This window comes from Chelonoidis abingdonii, chromosome 11, assembly GCF_003597395.2.
Source record: "Chelonoidis abingdonii isolate Lonesome George chromosome 11, CheloAbing_2.0, whole genome shotgun sequence".
In the NCBI taxonomy this organism is placed as follows: domain Eukaryota; kingdom Metazoa; phylum Chordata; order Testudines; family Testudinidae; genus Chelonoidis; species Chelonoidis abingdonii.
This window is the reverse complement of record NC_133779.1, coordinates 56,628,949-56,652,445: the sequence shown is the minus strand read 5'-3', so window position 1 is coordinate 56,652,445 and position 23,497 is coordinate 56,628,949. Positions and strand designations below refer to the sequence as shown.

General features: G+C 50.4%; 2 protein-coding genes across 2 annotated transcripts in view; both read right to left on the bottom strand.

Annotated features, from left to right (window-relative positions):
- The window catches only part of LOC142047490 (IgGFc-binding protein-like), a 32,427-nt gene extending 27,334 nt beyond the window's left edge, over positions 1-5,093 (bottom strand). Inside the window, exon 1 of the mRNA XM_075070682.1 lies at positions 4,970-5,093. Within this exon, the coding sequence (XP_074926783.1) occupies positions 4,970-5,093 (124 nt within the window). The remainder of the gene's footprint in view (positions 1-4,969) is intronic.
- The window catches only part of LOC116839061 (IgGFc-binding protein-like), a 102,731-nt gene that overhangs the window by 69,014 nt on the left and 10,220 nt on the right, over positions 1-23,497 (bottom strand). The window contains exons 6-13 of the mRNA XM_075071390.1: positions 19,232-19,805; positions 16,419-16,750; positions 13,763-14,336; positions 10,854-11,431; positions 9,816-10,386; positions 8,580-9,175; positions 6,149-6,722; positions 5,702-5,895 (exon numbers count right to left, since the gene is read on the bottom strand). Of these exons, the coding sequence (XP_074927491.1) occupies positions 5,702-5,895; positions 6,149-6,722; positions 8,580-9,175; positions 9,816-10,386; positions 10,854-11,431; positions 13,763-14,336; positions 16,419-16,750; positions 19,232-19,805 (3,993 nt within the window). The remainder of the gene's footprint in view (positions 1-5,701; positions 5,896-6,148; positions 6,723-8,579; positions 9,176-9,815; positions 10,387-10,853; positions 11,432-13,762; positions 14,337-16,418; positions 16,751-19,231; positions 19,806-23,497) is intronic.

Here is a 23,497-nt window from a genome sequence, read left to right as displayed (position 1 = left end):
GCCTATTATATCAATATCCTCTTTTACCACAAGGCACTCTAGTTCAACTATCTTATTATTTAGACTTCTAGCATTTGTGTACAAGCCCTTTAAAAACTTATCCCTGTTTATTTGTCCGCCCTTTTCTGATGTGCCAGATTCTTTTTTATGTGACTGTTTATCATCTGATCCAGCCCTTACATTATCCTCTTCCGTCCTGTGTTCCTGACTATAACCTGGAGATTCCCTATCATCAGACTCTCCCCTAAGAGAAGTCTATGTCCGATCCACATGCTCCTCTGCAGCAGTCGGCTTTCCCCCATCTCTTAGTTTAAAAACTGCTCATCAACTGGCACACACTCTGGCTGCCCATTTATCATCTTGCAAATAGTTCCTTCTCTGCAGAGAACCACACTGCAGGATAGAATAACCAGTGGGGAAAGACAACAGAAAGACAAGAGACATCAGACGAATCAATTATATATGAGAGCAGAGAGGGACTGAGAGTGATGTGAAAATTGCGATGAAATTTAGTGTCATTGGAATCCTACTTCTTAATATAGCCTGTTTGTGAAATGGACCAAATGATCGATCGATCTGTCTGTCTGTCCCCATACACATTTCCTTTGTACAGTTCCCAAACCTCCCACAAGTCCTCTGCTGGGAAGTCTCTCTGCAGGGGGAGACCATAGCAGTCTTTGAGCCAGCAGAGGCAGCTCCTATGTCACCCTCCCCACAGCCTCTAGTGCAGGTGGTGAACACAGAGGGCCATGTGACAGGGAGTATGGAGCAGAGCCCTGCAATGCAACCAAAACCTCACGGGAGCTGACTACAAGTGTCAGATCTGAGTAGGAAATTTGAGTAGGAAATCAACGGGACCCTCTTGGGCTTCTGACAAGTCAGTTGTTCTCCTTCTGTCTGTGTGTAGGGTTGCCAGATGTCCAGTTTTTGACTGCAAAGTCATCACTGCTGACTGGTCACTAAAAGCAGGGGCAGCTCTAGGCACTAGCAAAGCAAGCACCTGCTTGGTGCAGCCCATTTGCAAGGGCAGCAAGGATCCAGCATGGGAGCTGAGAACCAACAGGGGGATCTGGGAGCTATAGTTCCTTGGTTATCTCCCTATAGAGCCAGCTCTGGAGCAGGGAAAGAACTACATTTCCCAGCATTTCCTTGGCCACTACCAACTGGAAAGGAAGGAGGGGGACCTCATGCGGCAGCATGCTGTGAGTGAAGAGTTGTCCTGTGAATGGTAGGGATACCGTATTTTACATTAAAAAAACAGGACACTCCATGGGGAGGGAAGCCCCACCCTGCCACCATCCACTCCCTCCGACTGCCCTCCACAGAAACCCCAACCCATCCAATCCCCCTCCCGCTCCCTGTCCCCTGATCACCCCCTCCCAGGACCCCTGCCCCAACTGCCCCCCCAGGACCCCTCCGTCCCCATGCACTAAGCTGCCACTGCTCCTTTGTTCCTATTGCGCCCTCCCGGGACTTCTTGTCATCATAACAGATAGCTAAGGTTCGTGTTTCTTTTACCTGAAGGGTTACAAAGGGAACCAACACCTGACCAAGGACCATCAGGAAACCGATTTTTTAACAGCTCAGGGAGGGGAATGTTTGTGTCGTGTCTTTGTCCGTCTCTCGGGCTATAAGGGATCTTTTCTAATCTTCAAGCTTCTAATCTTTCACTTTCAAAGTTGTGAGAACAAGGTAGAAAAAAACCATAGGCTGTTTACGAAAGGGAGGGAAATTCTCTTTGTGTTAGATCTACGGAGGGTGAATCTCTGCAGCACCAGGGAATTGGTGGGAGGGGGAAGAGAGATAGAATCTTTTCTGTTTCCTTGTATTTGGTTGTCTCTTTGTGGAAGAGAAGAGACATGCTTCTTGGTAAAGAGGTTGCATCAGTAACTCTCAGGTTAGCCCAGAGAGGAAATTCTGCGTGGGAGAGAGGTGGGGGGAATAGTTTATTTCCCTTTGTTAGGAGACTCAGGGCGTCTGAGTCTTGGGGTCCCACGGGGAAGTTTTGGGAGACCAGAGTGTATCAGGCACTGGAATTCCTGGTTGGTGGCAGGCTATCAGATCTAAGCTGGTAATTAAGCTTAGAGGGGTTCATGCTAGCTTCTCAGTTTATGAACGCCAAGGTTCAAATCTGAGTAGGAAAGCTACGACACTCCTGCCCCCAACTGCCCCTTGGGACCCCACACCCTATCTAAGTCTCCCTTCTCCTTGTCCCCAACTGCCCCCTCCTGAGACCTCCCCAACGTCACCCCTAGGATCCCACCCCCTACCTGTCCCCTGACAAACCCGTGAGACTCCCATGCCTATGCAACCGCTGCCTTTCCCCTGAATGCCCCCCCAAACACCTGACCCATCTAACCCTCCGTCTCCCTGCCCCTGACTGCCCACCCGAACCTCCACCCCATCCAACCCTCCCTGTCCCTTGACTACTCCCCTGAAACCCCCTACCCCTTCTCCAATCCCCCAGCCCCCTTACCATGCCATTCAGACCAGCTTGTCTGGCTCCACGCAGCACCAGACACACTGCTGCATACATGCTGCCGTGCTCCCCTGTGGAGCCCACAGCCCCACATACACACACACAGAGCACCTGCCTTCCAGGTTTGAACACCCCAAAATTCAAGAGTGCTCAAGCTCAGTTTGGGCAGCTGTTACTTCATTCCTCTCAAATCAAATATACTGATCCTCTATAACTTGCTGTAGAAAAAGTAGGATAAAATTGAGCAAGAAATGCTTCCCAATGGTTATTAGGACTGGAATTGCTATTTTCAACAGCTATTGCCTTTTTTGTTTGTTTGTTTGTTTAAAAGGAAGACAGTGATATTGCATTGGCAAATTCCCCATAGAAATAAAGAGTGGAACAAAAGAATAATAAAGGCACCTCAACTTTTCCTCATTTATGGAGAACAGTCTTATAATATGCATCCAGACAGGGGCAGCTCCAAACCCCAGCACGCCAAGCGCGTGCTTGGGGTGGCATGGGCTTCAGTGGACCTCCCGCAGGCATGGCTGTGGAGGGTCTGCTGGTCCCATGGCTTCAGTGGAGCATCTGCAGGCATGTCTGAGGGAGGTCCACCGAAGCCACAGGACCAGTGGACCCTCCGCAGGCACCTCTGCGGGAGATCCACCGGAGCCGCGGGATCGGCGACCGGCAGAGCGCCCCCCACAGCGTGCTGCCATGCTTGTGGTGGCGAAATGGCTAGAGCCACCCCTGCATCCAGATATCCTCCAATCACACAAGCTGAAAATTGTTCCACTTTCCTCCAGCTCTGTAACCATATGGGAACAAATCCTGTCTGTGCTTTGTGCACATCCAAAATTCCTGCTGAATGACCTGCCCTGGGAGCGAGTTACCAGTGACCCAGGGGTGCGATGGAAGGAGGGTGCAGGTGCGGGGGCAGGGAGCCCAGGGCTGGGGCGGCAGAAGGTGTAGGGGGGCACTGGTGGGTAGGGAAGGGGGGATCCCAGGGCTGGGGGGCAAGGGGGATGTGGGGGGAGAGAGCCCAGGGCTGGCAGCAGGGGGCAACGGGGGAGAGCCAAGGCTGAGACAGGGCAGCCAAAAATTTTTTGCTTGGGGCGCAAAACACCTAGAACCAGTCCTGACTAAAAGTCCACCCTGTTACCTGCAGTAACTGGCCTCTGCCACCCAGGGGAGGGGGGAGAGCAGTCTGGAGCCTGGAGAAGCACTCAGCAACAGCTCCGGCGTTAGAAAGGGTACCAGCCGTACCAGCAGCTCCTCTCCTGCCCGAGCATGGCTCCCCTTCCTTCACCCGTGCCCCAGTCACCCCCTCACTCCCGGAGCCCGTGCTCTCTCTCTCCAACGTCCTGCCCCAGTCACCCCCTCCACCCCTAGAGCCCGGCTCAGCTGTTGGGGGGGGAGGTAGTGGAGAAAGCAGTGAGTGACAGTGGGTGGGGAAAGAGGAGCCGGGGACAGGGCCTTGAGAGAAAGAGATGGAGCAAGGGGCAGGGCCTTGGGGGAAGAGGTTGAGCAGGGGAGGTTCAGTTTTCACAAATGAGAGAGTTGGCCACCCTACCTGTGGGGTCAGCCCGGAGGTGGCTGCATGCCCAGCTCCTACTAGCACTGCATCATGGCTGCCTTATACATACTGTGGAGTGAGGGAGCTGCCCCAGAGCCCACAAACTGCAGCGGGGGATGGCGGATGGCAGGAACAGGGTACATAGCCACTACCATGCCAACCAACAGTGGATCCAGGCACCAATGCCCCAAGCGCGTGCTTGCAGCGGCAAGCCGCGGGGGGCGCCTTGCCAGTCCCTGAAAGGGTGGCAGTCAGGCTGCAGGAGGTCCGCCAGTCCCACGGATTCGACAGTAATTCGGCAGCGGGTTCGCTGAAGCCGTGGGACCAGCGGACCTCCTGCAGGCAAGCCGCCGAATCCACAGGACCGGGGACCTCCCACAGGCAAGCTGCAGAAGGCAGCCTGCCTGCTGTGCTTGGGGTGGCAAAAAAACTAGAACTATCCCTGGTGCCAACCCCAATGGGTGGGAGGTGGCCATGGCGCTCATTCAGTTTCAGGCTGGGTCAGAAAATTACCTGACCTTCTCAGGCTTGGGCTTCTCAAATATTAGGCCCAAGCAGACATCCAGCATGGAGCAGACAAGGAGAGTGGCTGAGAGGTGATGGGGTCTGACACTGCCCAGCTGACTGATGGTCCCTATGGGACTGTATGTAGCCAAGATGTTCTGTTTATAGCAGCCCCCAGGCTGTTCCCACGGGAAGAATCACAGAGTGTGCTCAGCTCCCTGACAGTTGCCCACCCGATTCTCCTGGAGAGACCCAACAAGTCTTCCCATCTTTCCAGTTGAAATTTTGTACTATTTGGGGTCAAAGTTCCAGGCTAAATGAAGGGGGAGAGAGAATGAGAAAGGTGAGGAGACATAATCACAGCTGCTTACTCGCTGCCCGGTACAATAACCTTTCAGGGCATGTTTCAAACAATGACTGTCCTGTACCTTCGCTGATGCAGGTCCTGACGCCATCTCTAATCTGGCAGATTTCTTCTCGGGAGCAGCTGTGGGCTTTACAAGTCACCCCTCGAGCAGGAATGCAGGTGCAGCTTTGCTGGCACTCGTTCATCAGGACCGTCTCATTGGGCTGATGGAACGTTTGGAAAATAGGAAATAACAGAATGTAACTGGAAACAATTATTTAAAATAATTTTTGACAGCGCTAAACCCAGAGCTGTGGATGTGTTTTTCTAACAGATGTGCGCTCAGAATGATATTGGGGCAGCTCTCTGGCCTGGGTTATGCAGGAGGGCAGACTAGACGATCACAATGGACCCTTCTGGCCTTAGAATCTATGTATCTATAAAAATGTCCATGGCGTCATAATATTATTTCCTCTTGCCTTCAGAGAGAAAGGCTGTCTAATGGGCTGAGGACTGGGATTAAGGCCAGGAACAATTCCTAGATTTTAACCTCCCATCTGCTACTCACTCACTAGGTGGCCTTGAGTAAGTCATTGTGCCTATCTGTGCCTCAGTTTCCCCACAACAGGCACAGGGCATTATGCCTTTTTTTGGCATTTTGAGCATTAGATGCTAGCAGAGAGGGAAGCCATCCTGGATGGACCAATGCTCTGATCCAGTATAGCAAACCCTATATTCTTGACCAGTGTAGGGATTAAGATGTGGACAGAACAAAAATCAGATCAGACCCAGAATCTCTAGGAGGGGGCGGTACCTTGTAATATCTCCCGTGCTTGAAGCACCCACAGCTTTCTGCAGTCACACAGCCCTGGCCGTCGTAGAAGAAGCCATCCTCACATTCGCAGCCTTCAGCACAGATCTTCGGGCAGTCCATGATGTCTCCAGAGCAGGTGGTGGTACAGAGTTCGGCGCAGATCTTGTAGTGGCTGTTGACTGGGCAGCTCACAGCTTAAATAGAGAAATAAATAATGAATGGCTGGAAAGATCTCACACTACGGTGTAGAGAGACAGACATGAAGGAGAGGAGAGCAGGACAGGGAGGAGAGGAACAGGGCACCTTTAGAAAGGAACATGAGATTGTTGGTTCCCACCCAGAAGAGTTCCAGAAGACATCCAGAGGCCTGGAACAAGATGCCCAGTAACACTGACGCTCTCCCTTCCCCAATGCATTCCTGAGCTCCTACACTATCAGCACACTTACGGCAGAAGGTGGTGTTCCTCCAGGGCTGGATGGAGGCCCCGACCTCTTGGCAGGCCGTTACATAGCTGTGGATGCTTTGGCAAAGAACCTGTGCATCCCCATTGGCCAGGCACAGATCATACAGGCAGTTGCTCTGATACACGCTGGGGCTAACCGTGCCGTGGCAGGCTGTGAAGGGGCCGTCGGGGTCTGTGAGCAGCCCACAGTAGTTGCGCCCTTTGAAGACGTTCTTCTTCCTCTCCTCACAAACTGGACAGCTGTTTCCAGCACATCTGTCTGTGCAGGATGCTCCTGGGATCTGGACTTCCCAAGCAGAGCCAAATGCTGCTGCATCAGGGGCTGTGCTGCCATCAGGGAGCAGGAACTCCTTATCTTCCTGCCCTTTGTAGTTTCCGCACAGGCCGCATGTCTGGCCCTCGTAGCTTCCTGGGATGGTGACCCTGGCCTGGTAAACCAGGTCGTAGCTCACAGTGAGGCCGAAGTTGGTTTGCACCAGAATGTTTGTGCCATGTTGATACGCTCTAAGTTGCCCATCAGCCACAATCACTGGGAGGTTGTGGGACACCCCGTTCACCTGAAAGAGAGAGAACATTCCCTGTAAGCACAGGCAAGCACGTACACAGGCAAGATTCTGCTCTCACTGACATATGGCATAAATCAGAATGACTCCAGATTTCACTTTGGGATGACTTGTCCTCACCTTCCAAGGTCTTCACATTGTCGCCCTAGTTTACATCTCTTCTCTCCACTCCCCTTCACCTCATCTCCCTCCTGGTTCTCTCTTTACCATCCCTATTTTCTCCAATCATGTTTGGCTTGCCCCTCCTTTTCATGTGAGTTCCTGCCCACAAAACACTCTCCTACTTCTTGTCTATCTCCCCTTCTCTCCTAAACACCCACTTCCCTGGTGACACTTCATTCCTTCACCCCTTGCCTTCTTCTCCTATCTCCACCAATTTACCACGTGTTGTATTTATCCCAAGTTAGACTGCAGGCTTCTCAGGGTAATGCATCATGGGAGAAATTCTTCAACACAAAGCCAATGGAGTTATAATGGAGAGGAAGTTTATTCCATGTTTGCAAAAATGTGAATTATGTGTAGAGGGTTACCCAAATCATTAATTCCCAGAAACATGGTGTATAAACCAAGAAGGGAGACAAAAAAGATTGAGCTGAACTAAGAGGACGCTCAGCTTGCCCAAATGAAGCTCTGACATAGCAGCATCCATGAGTAATACTTCCTACCATCTCCAGTTGGCAGGAGACTCTATCCCATCCTGATGGATGATGATCTGGCATCAATTATTTCATGCCTTCATCACCTCTCTTCTGGACTGCAGTAATGTGATATACCACGAACCGTTCAGCACTCCAGAATCTCTATCAGGTACAGAAGTGTCTCCTCACCAGCACGAACTACTGAGATCACATCAAAACTGTCCTCTGCTCCCTCAGCTGTCTTCCAAAGAGAACACTGAATTCAGTTCAAGCTCTCACACCTTACCTTCAAGACACTCAATGGCCTGGGCCCTAGGTATCTAAAAGATCAATTAAACCTCCAGGATGAAGATCATAGCTGACCACTTCCTTCTTCTGGAATAATAAGGGTAAAGTTTGCCCATGCAGGAGATGGAGCTTTACTGGTGAGCAGTTCGAGACTGGGGAATGAACTCCCTCAGGAACAAAGGACCCTGACAAACCTCACCCCTTCCTCCCCAAGTGCAAGGTGTGTTTCTCTGACCTGCTGTCTCTAACACACACATATATAACACAATGTGAGTGCATATTTATAACTTTTAAAAGTAAATCCAATACAAAATTCTCCCCTGCACGCACATCTCCTCCTGGTGATGGGTTGAGAGGTGGTTAAGTTAATTAGTATGTTGCTAGAAGGTGCTGAAATACTACATGGGTATGCATGTTATAAGAATTTGTAAGAGGATGGCTTGTCCTTTAAGGCCAGTAGGCCAGTCAACCCTGATTACTAAGGAGGCACACCTGAGCAGGAGCCACCTGATTCCCCTATAAGAGCAGTAGGAGGAAGATGGGAGGCCAGCTCTGCAGAGAGATTTCTCAGGGAGAATAGAAGAGAATCAAGAGGTTGATGGAAGTGAATAGACTCCAGCTGGGAAATTTGAAATTTGGGGAGCACAATTACAGACAGGAAAGACCTCGGAGTGACCTGGTATAGAGAAAAATGGATGGACTTGAAAACTTTATTTTGCATGTTTGCTAATTTAATAATCCTAAGGATGGCGGCTGTTCTTCAACTTGTCTTCTGAGCTATTGAGGAGCCCAAGAGAGGAAGCTGAGGCAAACCACCTGCAGTGCAAACTTTACCACGAGGGGGCATTAGAGAGTTGGCCAAACTGCAAAAAAACCTGTGTAGAATAGAATAAAATCTCTGTCCATGAGAACGTGGAGGACTTACCATGATGAGCCTCTGTTTGTTTTGCAGGAGGGTGAGTGTGATCCCATACACCTGAATGGACACCAGCTTGGCCATGGACATGTTCCTGGTGCCCCAATCTTCTTTCTCTACACTGATAGTGAATGGTGTAAGGTCACGGGCATCGGTGCAGGTCTTGGCCAGGATGTAGGTGCAGGTGCCTTGGAAGTCAAAGGAGACCCCATCGAAAGAGAGGTAGTGGGGATGGCCAGAGGCAGAACAGGTCGCAGATCCAAATGGGTGGCATTTCTGGATGCCATCCACCACCCCGCATTCCTCACCACTGCCGCAGGAGAATGCCTTACACACAACCTCCCCACCAGCCTGACACACGCACTGCTCCTTGCATGAACCACTCGGGTGGAAGATCTCTGCAGCCTGGTAGTAAATTCCCCTGTGGAGGCATCCGCACTGGGAAATGGGGACGCAGCGGTCACCACTGAGAACAAAGCCCTCGTCACACATGCAGCCTTCCTTACACCGGGTTATGCATTGCACTGGGGCATAGAGGTTGCTGCATGTCAGATCGCAGCTGGTGCTGCAGAATTCATAGTGACTGTTTGGGGGACAGGACGGAGCTGTAATTAGAACAAAGAGTTAGTTCATACAGTGCATTAGCAATGTGCACAATGAAACATCATAGAACATGTAATTTCATTCAAGCTCCTAATTTTCTATTTCCTTGGTTTGATTAATTAATAAAAGGCCCCATCTGTAATGGGGTCTCACGTCTGATGAACTGGTTGCCTCACAGAGGCCAGGAGATGGGATACAGATAATCTCTCTCCTGTGATGGCTTCTAACTTGGTTTATTGTTTCATTGTTTCACTACTGGCTTTTTGTTTTGAATCCAGGTCAGTACCAGTTAAAATTCATTCCCAACTGATGGCTTGTGTGGGATGAGTTGGTGGGTTCTTAGCCCAGTTCCTAATGAACAAACATTCCAATTAGTAGCCACTCTGAGTCCCAGCTCTGATTATGTCCCAGTCTCAGAAGGGAAGGCAAGGATTGGACTGGCCATGGAGAGCAAACTACATTCCTAGAAGTGTGTCCCTAGCCCACGGTGCAGCTGCCAAGGCCACTATGAGTGCTGAACCCAGCCTGCTAAGAGACATCTTTGTCTGTTAAAAATGTTCTGCAGTGTTTAGATCCACATCTACCAGCCAACAAGAACTAATGATCCCCAAGGGGTGGGTAGCGGTGAACATGGGGACTCACAGCAGAATTTCGTAGTCCTCCAGGGATGCACCATAGCTCCAGCTTCCTGACATGCCTCAGCATAGCCAGCAACGGCCTGGCAGACATTACTCTCCCGCCCACTGAGGACGCAATAGCCATACACACAGTCTATGAAGTATCCATTGGGATCAACTTTCCTGTGACATCCTCTGAAAGGGCCACTCTTGTATATGATGAGCCCACACTGCCCTCTGCTACCTCGTTGTTCTTTTTCAATAGCCTCTATACTTGCGCATGGTGGTATCATTACTGCAGAGCATCCCGGGAGGTCGCCCACCTTCCAGCTCTGGCCAAAGCTGATGGGGTTTGGTGCCAGGGTGCCATCCCTCATGAGCATGTCATCCTCACTGTCACTGTTAAAATTGCCACACAGACCACACACGGCTCCCGCGTAGGTGACTGGCAGAGTCACCGTGGTGCGTCCTGACCACCCAGCATAGGTAACGGTGAGACCAAAGTCTGTCTGGATCACTGTGGCCCAGCCCTTTCTATACATTGTGATTTTCTTATCATTGAGGTTGAAGGGAAGAGTAATCAGGAAACCGTTCACCTGTAAAAGCAAGACACATGAGATATGAAACATCGCTCATTCGTGGTGGAACCTCTGGCTCCAGCACAGAGCTCTGGCTCATCTACTGCTGCTGAAATCTTCATCCAGGTTGACCTGCTCCCTCCTCTACGGCCTGCCCAAGTCCAGCTCCCCAGACTGGGCAGGATTGTCCAACCAGACTTTTCTTTTTTCTGACACTGGCTATTGCTGTTCCCTCCTCTGTGAGCCCCAGCTCTCCAAGTTCCCACATATGTTGGATACTATTGACATCTTCTCACAAAGATGAAGTGTAACCAGATCACCTTAGCCCTCTAGCTTCTCCACTGACTTCCCATTCACATCAGAATCCATTTAATATTTGACCTGTTTTTTAAAATCCTTCTGTGCACTTTCTGCAACCAACTTCTGATTTCACAGGCAACTTTCCAGAAATGTTTTAGAAACTAGATGTGATTTCTGAAACTCACCATGATTTTCCCAGGGAATTGATTGCTGACCCTGATGTCAGTCTTATAGACCTTGATTTGCACAGGACCAGTATTGCTTTCCTGGAAGTAGACCTCAAAGTCCACCAGTCCCTCCGCCTTCTTGCACAGGGCAGTTAGCTGGTAGTGGCAGGTGCCTTGGAAGTCATATCTCTGTCCATCAAAGGTGGCATAGTGCAGATTCCTTGTCACAGAGCAGGTGGCGTAGCTGGAGGGGTAACAGCCCCGTACGCCATTCACTAGCCCACACCTCTCTGAACGTTTGCACATAGCAGCCATGCATTCAACTTGTCTAGTGGCTCCATTGCACATGCACCGTGTCCCACATGCCTCATCGACCCAAAAACTCTCACTGGGGGCATAGGGGCGCCCTTCAAACAGGCATCCACAGCTGCTCTTGGGGATGCATTTTCCCTGGCTCAGCACAAAACCATCCTTGCACTGGCAGCTTTCCACGCAGGGGTCTTGGCAGCTGCTGGGGGCTGACTGATCCACACATGTGGCTGAGCAGGCTGTTCCACAGAGCTGGTACTGGCTGTTCTCCAGGGGGCACTCCATGGCTGGGGAGTGAAGGACCCACAGATTTAGCAGCAAACCCTCTCCATGCAAAAGCAATATTTAAAATAGACAGAAAGGGACTCTGAGAGCCCTCAAATCCCAGTGACCTCAACATTGACTGAGGGTGCTCAGTATGTTGTAGAAGGTGCTTAGCCCCTTAAAGGATCAGGCACATAGTAGGAAGAGTCAGTTAAAAACTGGCATTATTTTACCTCAACCATCCATGTGTTATCAGTGGACGTTAGATACTCAAAGTGTCAGGCTGTGATGAAGGGAGGAATGTACGTACTATTTTTATAACCTCTATGTGTGCCTCAGTTTTCCCATATGCCATCTTCGTTACCCAGTGTGTCCAGAATGACTGTTTGCTCCCAGGGCAAGCTAAGGCCATGTCTACATGAGCACTTATGTCAGCAAAACTTTTGTCACTCGGGTGTGAAAACACACACACACACACACACACCCCTGAGCGACACAAGTTTTGCTAGCATAAACACTTGTGTGCAGAACACCATATTGGGGCGGGTGATGCTGTCCTGCCAACAAAGTTAATGCCACTCATTGAGCTGGTTTTGTTATGTCGATGGGAGAGCTCTCTCCTATCAGCATCACGCGGCTACACGAGCGATCTTACAGAGGCACAGCTGTATCAATACAGCTATGACGCTCTAAGCTTGCTAGTTTAGACATGGCCTAAGAAACATCAGTATGAATGTCACCAAGCCGTCTCCGCTGGACGGGTCACTAAAAAGGACTGGCCGAGAGGGACCCCATATCAGTGGAGAATCCAGAAGATAATGGCAAGTGCAGTCACAAGGACATTGACACCTAGTAATAAACGACTCCAAGGTGGATGGATTTCCTGGGCTCTCAGCAAGGCCGTGGAGCAAAAATCCTCCAGCTCGAGATCAAAGGACTGGGAAACATGATGTGGGGAAATAAGGGTTGGCTGCTGGCAGGAGTCGGGGCTCTCACCTGGAGTTTGACCAAAGAGCGCAGATGGAGATCTGGTCTACACTACAGAGTTAGATTAGTGTAGGGCAGCTTATGTCAACCTAATTCTGTAGGAGTCTACACTAAAATGTAGCTCCCACCTCTGTAACTCGCCCACTACACTGACTTAATAACTCCACCTCTGGGAAAGGCACAGCACTTAGGTTGATGTAGATGTAGGTGTAGATGTAGACAATACACGGACTACATTGACAGTTGCTGCCTTTCAGAAGCCATCCCACAATGCCCCACACTGACAGTTAAATTGATGCAAGAGCTCCTGGTGATGACGTGCACCGCTGACACAAGGAGCAGAGTGTGGACATGTAAAACCGATTCAATTACTGCTGTGTCTGTACCTCACATAACTTAGGGCAAATCTAGACTACAAAACTACACAGGCACCTTAGCATTACCATGGACAGACAAGTACTGTAGGTACAGTAAAATCCAGGAGTTCTGATTTCCCAATCACTGCCAGTCCCAAATCACTTGATCACGGTCCCTCCCAAATAGGGTTTCTGGGTGTTCGTTTTTCGACCAGAACACCTGGTCAAAAAGGGACCTTGGTGACTCTGGTCAGCACTGCTGACCCACCTGTTAAAATTCCAGTTGGTGGCACAGCGAGGTGGGCAGGCTCTCGACCCGACTCCATGTAGCTCCTGGGAAACGGCGACATGTTCCTCCAGCTCAGGGGCAGCCACGGGGGCTCCTTGCTCTGCCCCCACCCCAAGTGCCAGCTCCACAGCTCCCATTGGCTGGGAACGGCCAATGGGAGCTGCAGGGGCGGCACCTGGGGGCGAGAGCAGCATGCAGAACCCCATGGCTGCCTCCAAGCAGGAGGGACATATTGCTGCTTCCCAGGAGCTGCCTAAGGTAAGCACCACCCAGAGAGCACCCCGCATCCCCTCCCACATCCCAACCCCCTGCCCCAGCCCTGAGCCCTCTCCTGCAACCCAACTCCCTGCCCCAGCCCAGAGCTCCCTCCCGCACACTGAAAACTTCCTTTATGGCCCCACCCCAGAGCCCGCACCCCCATTCCAGAGCCCTTATTCTCTCCCTCTCCTACACTTCAATCTCTGCCCCAGGCTAGTTAAAATAAGCGCATGAACAAGGGTTGGAGAGAGCGAGCGATGTTGGGAGGAAGGATGGAGTGAGCAGGGGTTGGGGCCTTGAAGAAGGGATGGGGCAGGGGGCAGGACAAGGGTATTCGGTTTTCTGTGATTAGAAAGTTGGCAACCCTTCTTCCAAAACCAAGGCTAGAACTCAAGAGTGCTGAGCCCCAGGCTCCGCGGTCTAACCAGCAGACCCTAGACCTTGCCATACAAATCTGTACTCACAGCATCTGGCTAGCTGCCTCCATTCCCCAATCCTGACCCCCTCCAGCTGGCAGGCATCCGCGTAGGCCTTCAGGGCCTCACACAGGGCCTTCCTGTAGCCCTCATTGTGGCACAGATCGTACACGCAGTTGTCCAAGTAGACTGTAGGATCCACCTTGCTGTGGCACCGGCTGAAGGGCCCATCTGAGACCTTGGTTATCAGGCCGCACAAGGCCTCCTCCTTGTACTTTCTGGCTATGCTGGGGTCACAGGGTCTGCAACCTCCAATGCAATCGTGCCAGCAAAAATAATCCTCATCTTCCACTGCCCAGCTTTTCCCCAGGGCAGCAACAGTGGGAGCCTGGTCCCCGTCTGGGGTCTGGAAGTCATCAGAATGGTCCCCATTATAGTTGCCGCACAGGCCACACAGGCTGTCGGAGAAGTCATTAGGGACGGTGATCCTCAGGTGGTTGTTCCAGTCATAGGATACTCTGAGGTTGAAGTCGGTACGGAGGACAAGGGAGGTGCCGCTCTGATAGAGCCGAAGGGCCCCGTTGTTCAGGGAGATGGGTAAGTGGACCCTGGTGTTATTCACCTTTTCAGTGAGAAAGAAAGGGCAAAGATCACAATCAAGTGCATTTACAAAGTGACCTCTTCTCAGATATAATTTTTCACTAGTATTTGCCTATTCTTCAAAATCCAAATGTTTTCAGGAGATGCTTCCTTTTCAATGACGTTTTGATGGAAGCCAAGAAGATTTCAAAGACTGACCTGGACCCAGGACTCCATTCCCCTTCCCAGAAAATTTAGTAATTTTTGGTTTTCATTCCATATCAGAATGAAGCTAATTTTCAAATAATTGAAATCCTCTCCAAAATGGAATTAACTTTCTCCAGTCAGCTCTATCTAGTATGATGCTATAATTTAATATTGGTTCAGATTTGGGTCCAGATTCATTGAAAATTATGAGTTGGTTCCATCTCTATTTAGAATCATAGAATATCAGGGTTGGAAGGGACCTCAGGAGGTTATCTAGTCCAACCCCCTGCTCAAAGCAGGACCAATTCCCAACTAAATCATCCCAGCCAGGGCTTTGTCAAGCCTGACCTTAAAAACCTCTAAGGAAATTCAGCACCTCTCTACTACCATATTCAGTCGCTTCACATACTTCTGAGTGAAAGCTTTTCCTAAATATCCAAACCTAACCTTCCGCATGCACTTGTTTGTCTCAGAGTACCAACTGACATGTTAGGTAGGGTTGGCAACTTTTCAGAAGTGCTTGTGCCAATCTTCATTTATCACTCTAATTTAGGTTCATGTGCCGTATACATTATTTTAATGTTTTTAAGAACGGTTTTTCTCTCTAAGCTATAATATGTCTAAATATTGTTGTATGTAAAGTAAATAAGGTTTTTAAAATGTTTAAGAAGCTTCATTTAAAATTAAATTAAAATGCAGAGCCCCCTGGATCAGTGGCCAGAACCCGGGCAGAGTGCCACTGAAAATCAGCTTGCTTGCTGCCTTTGGCACACGTGCCATAGGTTGCCTACTCCTAGTCTAGATCCATTCTCTTTGGAACCCCCTTTCAGGTGGTTGGATTTTTTCCAAACAATTCCAATAGTGGACCCGTGATTTCCGTATAACCCATTGTAGATGAAAGGGCTGGCGATAAGAATTGCTGGGAGCTGCTGTAAATGACAGGAACTGCATTGGTTAGAGCTGTTAGGGAGCGGCTCCACTGGGAGAGGAGGCTGTGTTGGTGAGAGCTGTTAGCAGCATCACTTGAGGGGCGAGAGGTCTCAAGGAGCTGACTACAATGTTCTGGGGCTCCTGAGGTACCTAGGGTTGGAGATGGCTCTGTAAGTACAAAGGCCCTGAGCTGCCGAGATGTGCCTCAGAGTTTCCCCATATCTTAGAGCTCAGGTAGCGTCCTTCTGGATCGAAGAGTGGGGATTCTCCTCAGGGAGATCTCAGAGGAATCCCTGTTACATTAGAAACTGCTGGGGAGTTTGCGGAAGGATGGACTCAGTGGAGCTGGGATTTGCCCTGCTCCTGCATGACACGCTGTGGGATATGTAATGACTAAATGCTCCAATCTACACTTTATCCTATGTGCTTGTGACAGAGATGACAGCTCCCTACACTGAGCCACCCAACCTGCTCCCCTCAGCACAGCACCCTCTGGTGCCAGATTAGGATCAGTGCAACTCTGATGGGACAGCCCCCGACTGACCCCCGACACCACTCCCTGCCACTCAGCACCCACTAGCGCCATGATAGGCATTGGGGTCAGCACCGACAGCAAGGGGAAAGTGCTCTGTTCTTGATACCCAGACTGCTCCCTACCACAGAGCTCTCACCAGTGCCCTGCTGGGCATTTGGCTTAATACTAACTCGAGAGAAAGGTCCTGCTACTGAGACACCTACACATCTAAATAGCACAGCGTCCCCTATCAAAGTGCTGGTACGGGGGGGACAGCACAGATACAGTGGCAGAGCACCTACTAAATCAATGATAATGCTCACTGCAACACCTTGGGGTATTTTTTTCAAGGTACTGACATTGTCTAGCTTTCAATTCCACGTGGAGGTCGGGGGTGCAGTTTCCTGCCCTCTACTTAGCAAAGCCTACAGCGTGGGCATAGGAGCAGGGTGGATGTGCACGCCCAGCACTCACCCACACAAAGCCGACCTCAGTCCTGGCTGCTGTGAGGATGACTCCATCCACCTGGACAGTCACCGACCAAATGTAGAAAACTTGTGTGTTCCCCCTGTTCTCATTCTTGGCCGTGACATGGAAGGAGGGCAGGCCGGAGGCATCCCTGCAGGTCTTGGCCACCGTGTAGTTGCAGGTGCCATGGAAATCATACACCCGTCCATCAAAGGTGTGGTAATGCAAGTATCCCCCGGCCCAGCACGTGCCCTGAGAGACTGGCACACACTCTGGCTGCCCATTTATCATCTTGCAAATAGTTCCTTCCCTGCAGAGAACCACACTGCAGGATGGCTCTGGAATATCGAGTGGGAGAAGACAATAGAAAGACAAGAAACAACAGACTAATCAGTTATATATTAGAGCAGAAAGGGGGCTGAGGGGGCTGTGACAGCCAGGATGATATTTAGTGTCCTTGGAATCCTACTTCTTAATATAGCCTGTTTGTGAAATGTACTGAATGATCGTTTGATATATCTATCACCCTACATCCCCTCCCTCTCTCTCTCTCTCTCTCTCTCTACCTACCTATCCATCCATCCATCCCTCCCCATACACTGTACCTATCTATCTACCTACTCCTATGCACCCTTCACAAATCTCTCATAAGTCCCCTGCTGAGAAATTCCTGCTTGGGTGAGACCTTTCTTGGGGTACAGCCAGCAAAGTGGTCTCCTGTGTCTCACTCCCCACAATGCCCAGCAGAGGTGGTGCAGCCCAGAGGGGCATGTTGTGGGCAGCACTGAGCAGGCAAAGGAAGTGGCTGGATGTGATGGGCTCTGACAGTGCCCAGCTGTCTGATGAGCTCCTTTAGAGGCCAGTGCTGGTTCCAGCTTTTTTGCTGCCCCAAGCAGTGAAAAAAAATAGAAGAACCGATCGAGGTGCCGCTGAAGTGCACCGAGGATGCAAGACAGCAGTGAAAGACCCCCACTGAATTGCTGCGGATTCGGAGCAGGCCAATTAAGCTACTGCTAAAGTGCTGCCTTCGCTGATCCGGACGTGCCGCCCTGACAACTGATGCGCTGCCGCCCCTTTCTGTTGGCCGCTCCAGGCACCTGCTTCTTTCGCTCCATTTTGAGCAGCCCCCAGGTTTTAATAAGCTCCCTGACAGCTACCCATCCTACTCAGCTGCGCATGCCAGAAGCAGGACTCAGCAGACACTCTGACCAAACAAGGCTTTTCATCTTTCAAATTGAAATTCTGTAATATTATGGCTCAGGATTCATGGCTAAATAAAGGGGAAGAGAAAGTGAAAAGGGTGAGAAGACATAATCACAACTATTTTACTCACTGTTTGTGCAATAACCCCTCAGACATGTTGCAATCAGTGACTGTCCTTTACCTTGGTTGCAGAACATAATGCCATCTCTGATCTGGCAGGTTTCTCTTCTGGAGCAGCTGTGGGCTTTGCAGGTCACCCCTCGGGTCGGAACACAGGTGCAGCTTTGCTGGCACTCATTCATAAGGACAGTCTGACTGGGCTAAGGGGATGTTTGGAAAAGTGGAAATATTGCAATGGAACTGGAAACAATTATTTATAATATTTCTGGCAGTGCTAAACCCAGAATTCTGTGGTGAGGTGTGTGAATGTGCATATTGTGTCATAACACTATTTCTCTGTCTAAAAGCTGTCTGATAGCTTTATTTGATAGGGAAACAAGCCTTTTGGATAGAATCATAGAAGATTAGGGTTGGAAGAGAACTCAGGAGATCATCTAGTCCAATCCCCTGCTCAAAGCAGAACCAACACCAACTAAATCATCCCAGCCATGGCTTTGTCAAACTGGGCCTTAAAAGAACCTCTAAGGATGGAGATTCCACCACCTTCCCAGGTAACCCATTCCAGTGCTTCACCACCCTCCTAGTGAAACAGTGTTTCCTAATATCCAACCTACACCTCCTGCACTGCAACTTGAGACCATTGCTTCTTGTTTTGTCAATGAGTTCTGCAGTGAATGCAAGGGATTGGACTAGATGACCTCTCATGGTCCCTTCCACCCTATGATTCTATTATTCTAATGGGTTAAGTGCTGGTCTGAGGGCCAGGAACAACACCTAGGTTCTATCCTGCCATCTGCTCCTGGCTCACTGCATGGCCATGAGCAAGTCACTGCCCCCTCTGTGCCTCAGTTTCTCCATAACAGGCAAAGTGTGTTTAATCTTCTTGCCTTTTTTGGAACTTTGGGCATTGCGTACTAGCAGAGCTGGGATGCCAGGCTGGATGGGCCAGGGCTCTGATCCATTATAGCAAACCCTATCCCTGACTAGTATAGGATTTAAAATGTGTATAAAGCAAAAATTAAATCAGACCCAGACCACTTAAGGTGGTACCTTGTAGTATCTCCCCTGTTCAAAGCATCCACAGCTCTCCTGAGTCACACAGCCCTGACCATCAAAGAAGAAGCCTTTGTCACACTGGCAACCTTCGGCACAGGTCTCTGGGCAATCCATGTTGTTTCCAGCACAGGCGACAGTGCAGAGATCAGCACAAACCTCATAGTGGCTGTTGGTAGGGCAGCTCACAGCTTAAATGGAGAGAGAAATAATTATTGGTTGGACAGATCTCATACCATGGGCTAGAGGGAGAGAGACAAAGGAAAGGAGAACAGCACAGGAAGGAGAGGACAAGGACACCTGAGGTTGCTTGTTCACACCGAGTCTATGAAGAATCCCAGAATTCTGGAATTTTGTTCCCATAAGTGCTGTCTCCCGCTCCCTTTTTGTCCAGCACCCAGCGCACCTTGGCTACCTGAGCTCCATCAGTATCACAGACTTACGGCAGAAGGAGGCGCTCCTCCAGGGCAGGATGGTGACCTTGGCCTCTTGGCAGGCTGTCACATAGCTGTGGATGATCTGGCACAGGACCTGGGAGTCCCCCTTTCCCAGGCAAAGATCAGACAGGCAGTTGTGGAAATACACGCTGGGGCTGACCGTGCCGTGGCAGGCAGTGAAGGGGCTGTCAGGGGCTGTGAGCAACCCGCAGTAGTGGCGCTGTTTGAAGACATCCTTCTTCCTCTCCTCGCAAACTGGACAGCTGTTCCCAGCACATCTGTCTACACATGATGCTCCTGGGACCTGGACTTCCCAAGCATAGCCAAATGCTGCCACATCAGATGCTGTCCTGCCACTGGGGAGCAGGAACTGGCTGTCCTGTCGTCCACTGTAGTTCCCACACAGGCCACATGTGTGGCCCTGGTATTGCTGTGGAACAGTGACTCTGGCCTGGTAAACCAGGTCGTAATTCACAATGAGGCCAAAGTCAGTTTGCACCAGGATGTTAGTACCATGCTGATATGCTTGGAGCCGCCTGTTGGCCATGATCACTGGGAGGTTGTGGAACACCCCATCCACCTGTCCGAGACAGAGCATTCCCCTGTGAGAAAGGGGAGTGGACACTGTGCAGGGGTGGGGATAACGCGTTTTCAGATTCTGCTCTCGCTCACACCATGGAGTAAACCCAGAATGACCCATGACACCAGATTTTACTTTGGAATGACTTATCTTCATCTTCCAAGCTCTTGACATTGTTACCCTGGCCTACATCTCTTCTTTCATCTCCCTATCAACCCACCTGTCTCCCTCCTGATCCTCTCTCTTTTCCATCCCTATCTCCTCCACCCATGTTTGGCGCACATCTCCTTATCATGACAACCCCTGCACTCAAAATAATTTCCCACTTCTTTTCCATCTCCCCCTCTCTCCTAAAACCTACTTTTCTCATGAATCCTTCTCCATTCATCATTTCCCTCCCTCTCCTGTCTGGACCAATTTCCTATATGTTAAGTTCTATTTGTTCCAAGGTAAACTATAGGCTTCTCAGGGGAATTGATCATGGGACAGATTCTTCAACAGAAAGGCCAATGGTGTTCCCATGGGGAGGAATTTCATCCCATGTTTGCAAAATATAAGGTGTGTAGAGAGGTTTCCCAAATAATTAATATTAATAAATATGGGGTATGAATCAAGAAGAGAGGCAGAGAAGATGCATCTGAGCTGCAGGATGCTCAGCTTTCCCAACAGAAGCTCTCACATAACACCACCCAGTAGTAATGCTTTCTACCATCTCCAGTTTACTGCTGGGGGAATTTTGTGCCACTCACAATGTAGAATTTGTGCAGAAATTAATGTGCACAGAATTTCCTTCCTTCCCCCAAGATGGGCTGCAGAGCTGCTGGCCGCCACTAGGGGCCACTGGACCCAGCAGAGCCCAGCTCACAAATAGAAGACCAGGAGGAGGGGGAGGGAGCTGGAGGTTTCCCAGTTCTCAGCATGGCCTTAAGGAAGGAGGTGTGCAGGAAACTCCATACAAGTCCAGAACCCAGCATCAGGCTGTTTCTCCCTCTGGATCCCTGGGCTCTGAGGGGTAGGAGGTGCAGGTGTCTGGGTTCAGGGAGCCCTGCAGTGGGGCTCTGGGGAAGGGGTGTGGGTGTCTGGGCTGTGGGGGGGAGGAGGGTTGTGGCAGGGCTCTGGGGGAGGGGAGGGGGCAAAGAAACAGGATACTGGATTGTCCTAGGTTTTTTTTTAAACTCTGTACTCCTGGTGGAATTTTTGTTACAGACATACTTGCTGACGGGTATTCTGAAATAATTTAACCAAAATAATTGAAATTGGCATGATGATATAGTGTTGTTTTGACAAATAAATATGCAGAATTTTTCAGTATTAGAAAATATTGTGTTCAGAATTTTTTTGGCACAGAGTACCAGTTGGTTGTGAGATTCCATCCCATCCTGTCAAAGGCTTCATTTATTTACGCCTTTGTTGCCTCTTGGCTGGACAGCAACAAGTGACATACCTGAGGAAAGAGTTCTCAGCTCTTACACCAGCTGGTGCAGAGTGCTGGAGTTTATCTCCTCAGAAGCACTGTCCACAGGACCGGTGCAACCATTTAGGCCAACTAGGCGGCCGCCTAGGGTGCCTAAAAGCCCGCTCAGGCGAGGAGGTGGAGTGGAGGTGAGCCGGGGCGGGGGCGCGGGGAGGGCCACCGCAGTAACGGGGAGGGCGCGTACAGGGGAACCACTTCCCGCCGCAGATCACCTCCACTCTGCCTCCTCCGCTGAGCACACAGCCCCTGCTCTAAGTCTCCTCCAATCGGCGCAGCAAGCCTGGAAGGGGAGGAGAATTAAAGCGACATCAGCGTGCTCAGTGGAGGAGGCAGAGCCGAGGTGAGCTGGGGCGGGCTCCCCAGGTGGGGTTAGCTGCCACAGAGGGGGTGTCTCCCCAGGCGGGGTTAGCTGCCACGGAAGGGGGTGTCTCCGTGGGCGGGGTTAGCTGCTGTGGAGGTGGGGTAGCTGCTGCGGGGGGGTCTCCCCGAGTGGGGAGGGTGGTGGGCTCCCTGGGTAGGGGGCTCGGTTAGCTGCCATGGGGGCGGGGTTAGCAGGAGGGGGCACAAGGTGGAAGTTTCACCTAGGGCGCAAGACTTCCTTGCACCGGCCCTGACTGTCCACTGTGAACAGATCACACCTCTCCTCCACTTCCTACCTTGGCCCCCACAGAACATCAAATCCCATTCAAGGTCTCAGTTCTTATCTTCAATATATTCAACTGCCTTCCAACAAGGAGAGATACTACATAATTAATTGGATCAATTTCCATGATGAAAACTCTTGTTCCAAAGCTCAAGGCTTGAGCATAACCTTTGCCAACACCACCATAGCCTGCCTGTGATCGGGTGCTCTCGCCACACCAGCCCCAAAAAGGACAAAAGAAGCTGAGTAAGGAACCAATTAGTGTGACAGGCCACACGTGAGGGGATTAGGCTGGAGGAGCAACCCCTGACTGGAGGATGAAGTTCAGCTGAATGGGTATGACCTGGGCTAGTATAAAGCCAGGAAGCTGACAACAGAAAGGGTGGTAGTGAGAAAGTCTGCAGCAACCGTCTGTGTATAAGAGAGGGAAGGAGGGAACTCAGGGAAGGAGTTGGACCCCGGGAGCCTGGCCCTGAGGGAACAGCATACCCAGAAGAGAGAAGGATGGAGAAGAAAGCTTGTGGAAGGCAGAGGAGGAAGCAGCCCTGGGAGACAGCAGCAAGGCTGGGGACTAATTAGACTATGGCTGCATGTTGTAGAGTCCCTGGTCCAGAACCCAGAGTAGTGGGCAGGCCCAGGTTCTCCTACCAGCCACTGAGAGAGTGACATTGCCTGGACAGGGGTTCAGGGAGACCCTATACCCTTGAAGGGGCAACCCTATAGTGAACTGGCCAAAGGATGAGTCACAAAGAGGAAGCTGCAGCTCCTGGAGCAAGAGAGGGGCCCTAGAGTGAGAGAGAGAGAGAGGACAATGTGGGGAGAGACCGCAAGGGGGGTTATTAGACCTGGAAGAGAGCTAATCCCCAGAACAGTCAGAAGGTGGCGCCATCTGCATGTGAGTAGAGCACCTGTGACACTGCCACAATGGCCACTTCCTCAGCAATCATGACATCCATGATAAGGTTAATGCCATCAATAGAAACTCTCAGCAACCATAAAGGTTATCAAATTTATTCTTGGTGACAGAGCCATTTATGTTGACAGTTAGCACTTTCAGGGTCCAGTTGGCCTTTATCTTATACAACTAGTCATTTCCTCTGAGATGCCTTTAATTCAAGGAGATGTGGGTATTTGGTACAAGCCAGGGTGGTCAAGTCCCTACCATCATCTAAAATTACACTCAAGCGTTGCTGATCCTTGAAATAGAGGGTATGTTAAAGATTGATAAAAGCTTCAGGATGAAATCTGTGATCAACAGCTTTGCTCCTTTGGCATAACTGGCCTTTCATTTTTTACAAATGGGAAATGACTGCCTAGGAAGGAGTATTGTGGGAAGGGACCTGGGGGCTATGGTGGATCACAAACTAAATATGAGTCAACAGTGTAACACTGTTGCAAAAAAAGCGAACATCAATCTGGGCTATGTTAGCAGGAGTGTTGTAAGCAAGACACGGGAAGTACACTTCTACCCCGATATAACGCTGTCCTCAGGAGCCAAAAAATCTTACCGCGTTATATGTGAAACCGCATTATATTGAACTTCCTTTGATCCGCCGGAGCCCACAGCCCCCCCCC